The sequence below is a fragment of the Talpa europaea genome, assembly GCF_964194135.1.
Source record: "Talpa europaea genome assembly, chromosome: 7".
NCBI classification, from domain to species: Eukaryota; Metazoa; Chordata; class Mammalia; order Eulipotyphla; family Talpidae; genus Talpa; species Talpa europaea.
This window is the reverse complement of record NC_140074.1, coordinates 54,065,743-54,079,263: the sequence shown is the minus strand read 5'-3', so window position 1 is coordinate 54,079,263 and position 13,521 is coordinate 54,065,743. Positions and strand designations below refer to the sequence as shown.

The 13,521-nt window shown below is 42.6% G+C and overlaps 1 protein-coding gene across 1 annotated transcript; it reads right to left on the bottom strand.

Annotated features, from left to right (window-relative positions):
• Positions 1-5,340: 5,340 nt before the first annotated feature.
• On the bottom strand, positions 5,341-13,501 carry SEC61B (SEC61 translocon subunit beta; the record flags this gene model as incomplete). The annotated part of the gene is made up of 4 exons (XM_084237799.1): positions 5,341-5,428; positions 7,736-7,837; positions 12,791-12,888; positions 13,442-13,501. The coding sequence occupies 4 exons, from the start codon at positions 13,499-13,501 to the stop codon at positions 5,341-5,343; spliced, it is 348 nt and encodes a 115-aa protein (XP_084093925.1).
• Between the last annotated feature and the right edge of the window lie 20 nt (positions 13,502-13,521).

The following is a 13,521-nucleotide window of genomic DNA, read 5'->3' as shown; positions in this document are numbered from 1 at the left end:
GGAGAAGCCTGAAGTGTTGATATCCTCAGAGGGACATTCCATGCGAGGGAAATTCTACCCAAAAGTGTTTCTGTTCCTTTCAGACACAGCTTTAGTTCCTCTGAGAAACTTTGGCTGGCAGGATGCTGGAGGCCAGAGCAAGCCCCTACACCCCTCCTCTGGGCCCCAAGCCCCACCTGGCAGAGAGCCATCATCTCTCAAGCTTGGGCTGCTCCCCTAGATGCCCCCAATCCATTCATGGCCTGAGTCCACCTCACCTGCAGAGCCTGGGGTTCCCTGGCTAATGTCAGATCAGTAGAAGGTAAAAGAAACATTTAAACACTTGGCTTTCTCTCTCTGTCTCTCTGTCTCTCTGTCTCTCTCTCTCAAGGCAGCCCCCAGCGGTGTTTGTTCTCAGAGAGGCCCTGGGAAGAAAGATGGTCACTTCCCCTTTTCCCAGAGATAATCAAAGAGAAGTAAGAAAGTACCTGTGTTTGAAGGCAAAATGGAGACAATTAATCTCTAAGCACAGGGCCTAACCATTAAATTCTTTGGAGAAACAACTTTAGGAGTTTAACGACAATCAAGAGAATGAAATTGAATTAAGAGAAATAGTAATTAAATCAGGAAAGAAGTTTTTGCAAAGGGGATGGTAAAGGAAATTAAAACCAGTAATGCTGAAAAATGTGGTGGGCAGAGCCGGGGGAGGAGAGGTCTTGGTGGAGAAGAGGGAAGAGCAGGCTAAGGAAACGCAAGGCAAAGCAGGCTGGGACAGTGCTTAGCACTAGTGAAAGGAATCTGGAATTTTCTTGAGGGACCAGTTGGCTGGCACTTCCCATGTGGTTCTAAATATCCCAGCTCCTAATGGGGCTTGCTGCCTTTACTCCTCCCTCCTTAATTAATACTGCCCAGCAATCAAGCCCACCACTCAGCGATCTAGTTCCAGAGTCTAAAGTTCAATGGCTTATACTCAGTCTCAAAGTAGGGCTCACAGTGTAGAAGCACAGGGAGAGAAGTAGAGTCTGGTTCTGGCCTCTGCTCTGCTTACTTTGCTGCACAATCTTGGTCAAACCCCTTCACTCTGGGCCCCAGTCTCTGAGGTGCAGTGGAGAGGGCATGATGAACTTGCAGCACTCCCTGCAAGGAAATTCTAGGATCCCCTGGTTTTTTAGGACACGTGGCCACACAGTATGGATTTCCTGAAGGCAATGCCAGTTTTGTAATTCTTGGCACCACTGTGCACACACCATGAGCTTGCTTGTTCTCAAACTGTGATCCCAGCTACTGATTTCACCAATAGTTGACAGACCCTTGAGAGAGCTTCTAGTCTGGCGTATCCATAATCTTGTAAATATCTATACCTTGTTGCCCCAAGTGGGGCTAGGGTTTTAACATCCAAATGCCCAGCTCTTTTCAGCTACGAGCTACCTCACCAGGCCATTTCTAAAACACCCATAGAAAGTCACGGCACACAATGACCAGAAAATATTTGTTGTATGAAGTAACACTATGCTTACTCTACAGCGAACCATAAGAGCTCTAATAGAAAAATCAAAGCTCAGGACTGAAATACAGAAATTCCTTCTGCAGAACTGAAAACCTCAAGCTTAACCTTCATAATACCTAAAAATGCACCAAAGGATAGTGTAACTTTCTTAGAATTGTGTTATTTTTAAAATCTCTATTGTGGAATCCCTTGTTATGACACCTTCCCCTCACCCTCACCCCATGGAGGTAACCAAAGTGACTCTGGTGGGTACATCAGAGATCTGGAGTTAAATCCCAGCTCCTCCACCTACAAGCCCAATGGTTTAAACTTCAGTTTCCTCTTGTGTAAATGGTGCAAAAGCTAAATTTTTCATTAGCCCGTTGATTAAATAAGAAACCTACATCTCTGATATTATTGAGAATATGCATCTGCTAACTATTAGCTAATTAACAAAGCACTCTTGGATGTTTAAGCTCGTGTAATCCTATTTGGTGGAAATTATACCCATACTCATTATACATTTAAAAAAAGACAGAGGCCCAGAGAAAGGTAGCGAGGCTCCCAGGTTCTTACAAACTGCAGGGCCAGCAGTTGAATTCAGATCAGGAACTCTCCGAAGCCTGGGAGAGGTACAGGAAGTGCAGCAGGTCTGCAAGTCCTAGCAGTGCACCCAAATTGTCAAATTTGGTCCAGCGGCATTGACAAAGGGTGGGGTTGGGGGGCCATGCAGTTCTGCACCTCCCAAGGGCTTTGGGGCCATGCACACAGGAGCTCCAAGTGCTAGGCGGTATTTCTGTTGGATGAAGCCACTTCAGTAGACACTTTCATCTATTTTAACTTGATGCCAATATTTGCATAATTTCAGAATGTCTCTTTCATTTCTTCCTATGAGGACATTGGCACCTTAAAAAAAAATAACAAACTGGAGTCTAGACTAGGACAGGTGTGAAGACAGAAGCTATGGTGTATTTAGCCTCTCCCAGAACGGATCTCTCCTGTTTTACTGGAATGTGTTCAGGGCAATATTGGGCTCAGATATCCTAGGTTTTCCATCCCTCCTAGTCTGAGGGACTCTAGGGCCCTTTCTCTAATATGGGCTTTCCCCAAAGATTTAAAACTTAGTCCAAACTGCAGGTGTAACTCATCTTCCCAGTTTTAATCACTTAGAGCTGCTCAGCATTGCTGCTTATATCCACTCAGAAGTGCCTACAACTACTGCCTTCAGCCAAGGGAACTTGTGGATTCTTTGTGCCAAGGACTTATTAAAACTCAAATAAAGATCTACTATAATTTGGGTCTCCCTGGTGGCGCAAGGGATTAAGACGCAGCACTATGAAGTTATCAGCAGGCCACTGCAGCACAAGTTTGATCCCCAGCCAGGGAGCTAACCCACATGGCACAGCAGACCTCTCCTGTCTTGCCCACTGCTCCCCTCAGCAGTGTATTTCAGTACATCTGCCTTTTCTGCTTCCCACTCTGTCTCTAGTAAATCCTTTCACTCTCCACATCTCTGGCCTTTACCCCAGCTCTTATATGCATAAACCTTAAAAAAAAAAAAAATCTGTTGTAGTTTGTTATGCTTTCAGAATTATACTGTCTAGTTCCTGGTGCCGTAGAGCAGGAATCCCTTTTTAAAAAGAAAGATAAATGTGACATATACACACAACAGACTATTATTCAGCCTTAAAAAGGAGAAGTCTGACATATATGCCAACATGGTTAAATCTTCAGGACATTATACCAAGTGAAGACCATCATATGGGGTCAAAACCCCAGGTAATTTCATTCCTAGGAGGTAAACTCAAATTCATAGAAAACAGAGGGTAGGTGCCATGGCTGAGGGAAGAGCAGAGTTCTTGTTTAGTGGGTTTAGTTTCAGTTTTGCAAGATGAAAAAACTTTTGGAGCTGGGTAGTGGCAATGGCTGCCCAACATGAATTTACTTAATAACCAATGACCTGAATTTTTGAAAGTGATTAAGATGGTACTTTTTGTGTATTTTACAATTTTTTTAATTGAAATAAAGGGAAAAGAACAGCTTGAACACTAAGAGTCTCAGCTATGATATCAGCATTGTGTCATCAAAGCCAAAAGAGCTATATAATAGATGCTACACGTTATATCCAACCTTCAACTTCCCCTTCCGCCAGAGGAAGCATCTCCTTGTGCACCACTGCGAGAGCTTTCTCTTATAAACTATTAACTCAGAAAATTCAGTGACTTTAACAATCAGCCCACAGGGACTACTGCTAGGCTGATACGGGTAATGGGCAGTATTGTACAGAGAAGGCACCCCTCATAACCAAAGAGCTCCCCCAAGTGGCTTTAGCACCTCCCCCAGAAAAAAAAAAAAAGACCCCCTCAGGGCAAAGAAAAAAATTCCTTTTTTTAGTTTAAAGCATAATTTTTACCCATTATTGGCATCATCAACCTGAATATGGGGGGAAGGATGCAAGGGGGTGTAAAGGGTAACCTCATTATAATCATTACAATCATCTTTAATTTTTTCCAAATGAAACTGAGGCTCTCTCCCTCGCTTTCAAAGCAAAATAGCCTATTTTGTACAATAAGAAATTGCAAGGATCCAAGGAAACCAGTCTTTCAGCATTTTCCCCCAATAATTTGCCATTAGTTAGGCACTGTAAGAGCACACACACCCATATATTCCCTAAGAAACCTTTTTTAAAGATATATACACTTTCATCATTTAATTTAGCACTTTGGACCTAAAATTACTTTCAGCCAGGATTTAAGAAAAATACTTGTGAAAGTGCTTAACTATTCTAGCAATTTTTAAAAAATAAATTTACTTTTAAGGGAATGTTTAAAAAAGTTTTAAAAACTGTTTTTTAACTAATCCATTTTATCATTTTGTGACTGCTGGACAACTAGAGTACTTTACAGGGATTGCTTACTCTCTAGAACCCTTGTCCTAGAATCCTGGAGTATGTACCTTTCACTTATCATTGGTATTTCCTAGGGTTTATCAGAAACTGAATGCTTATACCCAGAAAGGCAACATAAGCTAACCGAAACTTTAAAAATGTTACTTTGGTTTGGAATTGTATCAACTCAGTTTGGAAAAGCTGGCATCTTACTCTGATCTAGAAAGTTCTTTAACTTTCAAAATGAAAACAAAACTTCATTTGATAAATTCAATTTACCAAATGAATTATTTCAAAACTTAATTTCAAAATTTCAAAACATTATTTCAAAATTATATTCAGGTTTAGGGACAAATGATAAATAGATGGAACCCTAGTCTACAATCAAAGAATTGACAATTGGGAAAAGAGACAAAAATATTGTCTCTTTGGTTTTAGAGACAAAGAACAGAATGGAGAAGGGTTTGATCCAAGATTTCTGGTTTGATTTCTATGACTACTCCCCTGGGTACAAGCTGCCTTCGAACACAGATCTGCCTGATGGAGTCATAAGCACACTCCTTGAAAACCGCAGAACACCCAAAATGACAATCACCAGGACAGAAATACCTAGAAGAAAGCAAGCCAAAGTCAATTACAGCAGCTCGAATTTGAATGATTACATGAACATATAAGGAACTGTCAATCCAACAATGAAAACAATCTCCACAAGACACATTTTCTACATATTTATTTATAAACCTAAAGGCAAAGGGGCTAAGGACCTAGCAGTCAGACATCAGCAATCATACTCGGTATAAATGAATTAAAATTTATTAGCCATAGAAAAAAATTGATTCTTCAAAATCAATTCTTGTTAAGTTCCCTGTAAAACAATAAGCTTACAGAAAATTTCTCATGAACAGAAAATCACTATGCTTTTGGTCCAAGATATGTTGGTTTTTTTTCCTTTCTTCTTCAGATGACAGACAGATGGATGGAGCTGAATCTATGAACGAGTGTACTTGCCCCAAATGTGCAACATAAATACAGAAGCGATGAACAGAAGACTCATAACCAATACTGGAACGGGGCCACTAGAAATAAGAAGAGAAGGCATGCTTACTTTTAGCAATAATAATTTAGCAATTACAAATTTATATTGGTAATATAAAAGACTGCCTGGGGAAAAGCTGGGTGGGGTAAGGGAAAACACCTATGATTCATCTAAGAGTATCATTTAGATCATTTAAAAATATTCCTAAAATTATGATTGCAGGTATTTTGAGGGTGTGATGGCACTGGGGTATATACAGACATATATAAAATCAGATATAAAGACAACCTTCAATATAAATACAATATACTCAGCACTTAAAGGATGAGGATCACATTCTAAGTTATAAAGTGTTTTCAAATATTTAATCAACAAATTCATGATGTAAATGAGGCAAATATTAATATGTTTAATTACATATTAATTTGAGGATTAAGGGGTTATTACTTGCCTAAGGACACACAGCCAGTATGGAATGGAGAGATTTCTAATTCCACATATTTTAGTGCTTTAACATTCTCCATCTCCAAAGAGCAAACTTCCTAGGCAACATATTAGTTAAGTCTGATGTATATCTGTAAGTTTATTGGAGGAAAGAAATAGATTCTACTCATTTTCCCATTAATAATTAGAACACGGATCTCATCAAGGGAGAAACCTGACCATTCTCCCTACTTTGAAGCAGTATCAGTCACTCCAGCCACCAAGCACGAAGCTGGGGGTGCAGCTCTCAGGATCAGAGGGAGGGAGGAATTGGAAAGCAAACTCATGTCATAGTCTGTCACTTACAGGCTATGGCTTCAGCCCCACTACTCACCTAGGACAGGGAATACACAAGGAACACAAGCTTAAAATGAGCTCTCAAGAAATGCTATTAATATTAACCTGAAAAAAATTCTGAACTTCTAGGAAGTTCAGAAAAGCTACATGACGTGGATATGTGGATAAGAATTCCCAACCCTGTCCTTTCACCGAAAACATCTCTTTTGTGTGATGAGACCGTGGTCTGTGACTTCAAGGAAGAGGTTCTATTCAGTCCTGGGAGGACTCAAGCAGTAGCAGCAAGCAAGCCTGGCTTCATAACAGGAGAAAAGTGCATGTACAAGTCAGATTAACCCCCTAAATAGATTCCACCACCTTCTTAAGAAGGATTTTAAATGAATTCCCCAGATACTCTGAAGAACAAGGGGCTTCAAAATGTCTCTCTAAAAATACTAAGAAAAATTTCCTTTAACAAAGTCCAAAAGGTTGTCAGAATACTGCCAACTCATATCTCCTCAACCCCAAGAATTACTTCCTAAATGCATTCTCGCTTACCATAAGACTCTACTATAAAAAGAAAAAAAAACAACAACAAACCAAACCTTTAGAATTCTAGGGAAATCTTTATAAAATACATTTGTAATCCAAGTGAAGCTCCTTGTCAAGTTAATAAACTAGTAACTCCTTGTCAAGTTAATAAACTAATTCAAGTAAATCTAACTTTCTCTTTTCTACCAGGTAGGCATCATGGAAAGAGCATGGGATTTAATTGTCAGAATCTATGATTCCAGTTCTTGCTGTGTGACTCTGACGTGTAACTTTCCCTCTCTGAACCTGAGTGCTATGCAAATAAGAGCTACTATCATTATTCCAACTTCCCATCAACTGGGTTTACTCAGAAAACAGGAGTAAGCAGGTTGTCTACCAAAGAGTCTACTTGATCACAAACCAGTGGGGTTAGGTTTGCCTCATAGTACCAGAAACTCCAGAAAGTGAGGAGAGCAAGCCAATGGAGAGGGGTCCCTATATGCTCCTTCCCAACATCACCTAATGAGCAATCCTAAGCCTGAGAACTTGGGAAGTGATTTATGCTCACCCTTCAGGATCTACTCATCACCCACCTAAGCAAGGAGGCCAAAACAACTTTTGGTAACACAGTCAAATGGAGACACTTTCATTAGGCTGTAATAATAATCAACTTATGCCTCCAGGTGAGCTCTGAAAAATTACCCAGTTCCTATTCAAATGGTTACTCTTATTTCTCAGTGTGGGACAAGAACACCAAATGAAGAGCAATTTCATTTAATTAAGCAGTTTCCCCTCCAGTTCTCACTGCTCCCATCATTCATTCTGACACAGCCACAAGATCTTCTCTTGCTTTCACTAAATCCATGAAGAGATGTCATTCCAGGCCATAAACGAATTGGTTGATATACAGGCAAACCAAACGCAGCCCACCTGGCACAAATGAAGCTGCTGTGTGTTGTAAATCTCACTAAAGCAAGGACCGCTGGCGACAGAGAAAGCCTGCCAAATGGCTGTGACACTGAACAGACACACAAGGTCTGCACCTCCCAGCACTTACACTTTGAGCCCAGGCGAATCTTCTGTGTAGAATCGCCACATCCCCCCAGTGCCTGCTGAGGTCGTGCGGCCTGCGCTCCTTGTTCCGCAGCTGGCATTTTTCCTGTGAGAGGAAAATGTTACAAACAGAATTGTCTTGGAAATCCTTATAACGGCATTAAAACACAGACTACCATTACATTGTTAGTGAAGCAGTAAAAAAAAAAAAAAACTTTCTTTGCTAGCTGCCTCCAAATTCTGGCTTTTATTCTGCTGATCACAACTACTCCTGTGAATTGAGTTCCTGCCACGTGCTGCTGCACACGGTGACCCTGGGAAGTAGTTACGATTTCCAGTTTATAAGTGAGGAAAAGGAGGCCAAGGAAAGGGAAGCAAAATGCCTAAGAGCACACCGCCAGCAGGGAATACGTGGGGATGAGGATCCAGTTCTGACTTCAGAGTCCATCTATCTACTCACACAGACAGTGCCTCTTTGGACAATGTGTGTCAATTTCTCTTCACAGGTACTTTTGTGAGGTCAAGTAGTAAACCCCTGCTTAAAAATGCCAAGGATCAGGGCCTCCCCGGTGGCGTAGGGGGTTGAGTGCAGCACCGTGAGGCTGTCCGCAGCCTTTGCAGTGGCGCAAGTTCAATCCCCAGTCAGCCAGGAGCAGCCCACATGGCACTGCAGACCTCTCCTGTCTCGCCCCCGCTCCCCTCAACAGTGTGTTTCGGTACATCTGCCTCTTCTGCTCCCTGCTCTCTCTGGTGAATCGTCGCACCCCACCCCCCACCCCGCTCCACCAACCGCAACTCTGGCCAGTACCCCACTTCTTAAAAAAAAAAGCCAAGGTTCCATGTAATCTGATCTTAAAATGACAGCTTTAAAATGCTTTAAATTTACTCTATTTGCCAAAAAAGACCAAAAAAAACCTTTAATTGTATCCAGGTCCAAAATAGATTACACAGTTTACAAAAAGTTATTTTGCATCTGTTTTCACTGTTGTGATATACTGACCATAGACACTGGACAGAGGGGTAGGATGTAAACAAACACTCGCCCAGCACTTGTCCCTCATGAGGGTCCTGAGATGAGCTATGAGATGCAGGTACCCTGGCATACAGAAGCAGCCTAACTGCACGGAGACAATTTATGCCAGGGCCAGAAAATCCTGTCTCTTTCTGGGAGAATCCCTCAGTCACTGACCCCTACCCAGCAGCAGTTCTGCACTGCCCGCTTCTCATCACACCCCAGTGCTAGAGTGATATATTGTGGGACTAAAAAGTGTGAGCGGGGAAGCCAGAAGGAATCTTCTTCAGTTCACTTCTCCCCAATTTGGAAATCCTAGGTAAGGAGAGGGGAGAAGCCCTGTCCCATTGTTACCCCACACCATTAACCAAATCCCAGTACACACTCCCTTAATCTCTCATCCAGTACCTGTGAGCTGCTGATTCTGGATTTTTGGAAAAAGGACACAGAGGGAGAAACCAGAAGTGAAAACCCAATTCCTACCATCTCTTCTTGCTGCCCTCCCAACTCTGATCTTCATCCTCTCAGTTCTCCCTGTCACAGCCTTCACCCCACACTCTGACTGCAGGAAGAGCTCAGGGAACTTGCCTCACTGCGTAAAGGGGCAGAAGAGTGGCGGGCGTCCTAAGTCTGGTTTTGGTTCCAGCAGAAAAACTGTGCTCATACTAGAACTTTCAGTGTTAAATAAAACAATCAGTGTGAAATAGTGACTTGGGTCCATGGTACTACAAAGATGTTATTTTTGACACTATTATTACAGGCTACATAGCCTGGGAATTCCACCTGTATGACTGTTTCTGTGGGAAAACTGCTTATAAATAGTATGTACAGGGATTTACAGAGTAATTCATACACTGAGCAGACTTTCACACACAAAAGCACTCATGTAAGCTGTGAGACAGACACCTGAAAGCCTCCTCCTTGCTAATAAAAGGAACTTGCGCTACAAGGTAAACCCAAAGTGGAAACAGTAAGCCGTTGGCTGACCCAGGACTGGGGCCCGTGCACTTTCCACTAATCTCACAACCTCCTAAGTCCAGTTCCTGTGTTCAAAATCTCCTGGAACTACAAGAGCCCTAAAGGAATTAATTGTACTTGGCACAGGGGACAAAGAAGAGGACTTGAAAATCAAGGCCCCTAAAATAACCAAAATATACTCAAAATATCTCCCATCTTCCCACTGGGAAGCTAGTTAGAGGTTAATAGAGAACATTTCAATCTCCTAAATTTTAATTTGGGTCTATTTTACCCTTTTTTTTTTTTTAAAGATTTATTTATTTATGCATACAAGACTGGGGTAGAGGTCAGAGGTGTGGGGAGTGAGAGGATTCACCGGAGACAGAGTGGGGAACAGAACAGGCAGACTGACCGAGGACACTGAGGACCGAGCAGCGGGAGAGGCAGGAGAGGTCTGCTGCGTTAAGTGGGTTGCTCCCTGGCCAGCAGGGGATCAAACTCATGCTGCAGAGGTTGCAGATAGCTTCACAGGTTGCGTCTTAACCCCTTGCACCACCAGGGAGGCCCTATTTTACCCTTTCTTTCTGACCACTGTATAAACTGCCTCTCTCTTCCTATAGCTTTACAGGCTGGCTTTCATAGCTTATCTTTTCAGTACTTGTTCTTATATAGTGGCCTTCTGGCTGTGCCTCAAAGACAAGCTCATTCCCACTTTAAGAGTCTTCACACAATCATTATTTTTGTCTAGGAAGCCTACTCCTCCCTAGACCACTGAACATTTGCTTCCTTGTATTATCATGCTACCTACTGTGAACACTCTAGTCCCACCAATCTCCACCCCCAACCTGTTTTATTTTGCTTCAGAGCCCTGACTGCTTGAAATTGGAGTATTTATTAGCCTAGCTTATGTTTCCCGCACAGGAATGTAAGATTCATGAGGCCAGATCCAGCTGATCTTGTTCCCAATTATATCCTCAGAGCTGGAACACCATCTGGCCTGTCCCTCAAAAACTATTTTAATATTGCCAGCTAGTCCACCATCTTTACTATCCCTGATCCCCAAGCATTAATCCCGCTTGGCCACAATACAACACTTTACAATGCATTACTGCTCCTTTTCATTCTCATAGCAAATTCTTTTTATACTGCATTAAAAAGAGCAAGGACTCCAACCACAGTCTGACCTTAAATTCCATATTTCTTCTCCAAGGAACACCTCAATTATTTCATTGAGTAGGAAGAAAGAAGGTAAATCTGCAGGCTACCAAATCCAAAGCATTATTAACTATTTGCTTCAACGTTTTTATTACAGACTTATAAAACAATGATACAGGTTCTTAGACCTATTACATTACACTCATCACGTAACACAGACTGTCAAAATTCTAGAAGGGAAATAGGTAGGGTCTCTCAATACATATAACTATGGGCTACCCAGTTATAATGATCCCAGTAATGGTGAATCCTTAAAGTGACATCAACACCCACCAGTTGTAAAGCTGCACCTGTCTGCAAATGTTTAGTTTCTCCATTTCACTTCTGCAGATTTCAATTTTATTAATAAGTTATTTCATTATCATATTTACATTCGATAAATACATACTTTTCTCCCCCCCGCCCCACTTTAAAAGTTCTAGATGGCCAGACTCCCCTGCCACAGCACTCATTAACCAGGCTACTCCCCATGGCACTCTACCTACAGGAAACACTTTTAATTCCAGCACAGTCTCTCTGAAACACTTGATGGGAAGGAAATAGCACAAGTCCAAATAACCTAAATTACAGCTTGACATACTTTCCAACAGGTACATTTCCAACCTGAACATCTTTTTAGCATTTCTGACAGTTTTATTAGAATTTCAGTGGTCTGAGCTGAAATGTCTCATGTAAGTTCAAACACACTGACTTTAGACTTGCCTGTTATAGCCAACGAGGAAAGTGTCATCCCTCTTTGCATTCTTAAGGTCAGTTTTTTATGTATCCCTGAAAGGTATTCTAGAGAAAACCTCTCTAGCGCCTTCAAAAATCCCAAAACAATAATTACTTGAATCCTTCATTCATCATCATCTACTGTCAGACCTATGGTAGGATAGAGATGACTTGGACAGTTTCTGCTAAGATCTAGTAAAGAGATAAATACGGAAACATAAATGCTATCATGATACAAAAAAAATTCCTGAGGGGCAAAGTTACTGCTGCTTTTAGAGTCAGAGCCCCTGAATTTTGTCTAGGAGAATAAATATGTATATTTGGGGGAAAGGGATGTCCCTAGTGTGTTCAGAAAACAGCAATGCAGACCACAAGGAGAGAGGAAGACGAGAGGTGGGCAGACTGAAAAAAACACACTAAGAATCTTGTTTGTTTTCTTAAATTCAGCAACAAGAAATTAGCAAAGAAAATGAGCAGAAATGTGGCAGAATTAGAGCAAAAGATGGAATGGAATGGAATGGAATGGAATGGAAATGATCTGGTGAGAAGCAGGATTAGGTAGAAAATGCAAAAATTAAGAGAAGTTGAGGACTAAAGTGGGGCAGTAAGAAATAGTGAAGAACTGATGAGAAAATTTTCACATATAATTTAAAGTTTGAGAAATGACTGGATAGACACAGGAGATAACAAAATTCAAGATGACACTGAAGGTCTGGTTTTGGGTGAAGGAGTGTACAGCATGCCATATGGAAGTAAGAACACATAACTGGGGGCGGGGCGGGAGAGGGAATGAAAAGAGATGGGATGAAAAGTTTTGTGTCGGCCAAGTTGTTAGGTGGAAAGGATAAGTGTGTACAGAACCCCCACCTCTCCCAGTGAGAAACATGAGTACAAAAAGCTCCAGAAACACCAATTAATTAAGTTTTTCCCAGTTCTAACTTTCCTTCTTTTGACGGTGGTGACCGAAACTGAGCAATGTGAAGCTATGCCTACCTCTCAGACACAAGAGACCAAAAAGCCTTCAACTACTTCGAAGGCCGCGTCACTTAAGCCTCACTTTGCTTGCCCTCGTGTATCCTAATAGCCCGGTGTCTCCTACTCTGAAGCAGAGAATTTGTGGCCCCCAAAGCCCACAGCCGAGAGGGTCGCAGGAATCCTTACCTCTGCCGGACCGTGGATCCCGCGGCGCGGGCGGCCACTGCTTTGCTAGGAGAGCGCCCTGAAGAGCCAACGTTAGTGCCACTGGGGGTTGGACCAGGCTGCAGAGGGAGACAAGCAGAGAGACGGGTGAGCCTCACAGGTCAGCTCCCGACCCCAGGCCCCGTGGGCCGAGACCTGCACCTGCATGGAAGGGTGGGGAGAGCAAAGAAACCACGAAAGGAGGGCAAGGCGTAAGGTGAAATTGGGGCATTTTGCAGAGGCGAAGAACGAGGAGGGCAAGCTGGGGTTGCCATACCATGCTGGAAGCAGTGGGGTGGCAGAAAGCTGAGAAGACTGGCCGGAAACTGCTGCAGCCCTCAATGTATCGGCGCCTGGAGAAACTATTCAGGTCCCGCCCCAGACCCGCTGGCAGGGTCCTCGTTGGCTCCGGGGACGCCTGGGTTGTCCTAATAGATGCCTGTACAGATTTTGCTACAAATGACTTAATATATTACTCTATGGAAACTAAGGATATTCCTTTTCCTTTCTTGAGATCATGACGTCCTTCACAGGGCCCAATTCCTACCAAAAGGACGGTATGGCCATGGTCAGACGAGAAATTTTCTCAGGCAGTTAGTAGACACCTATAGAGTTGTGCTGATCTGGCCTAACCCGCGCACACGTCGTGGGGGCGTGGTCGGCCTCTAATGGCCACCGGAAGTGAGGGAGCATGCGCGGAAGCCCCGAAGTGC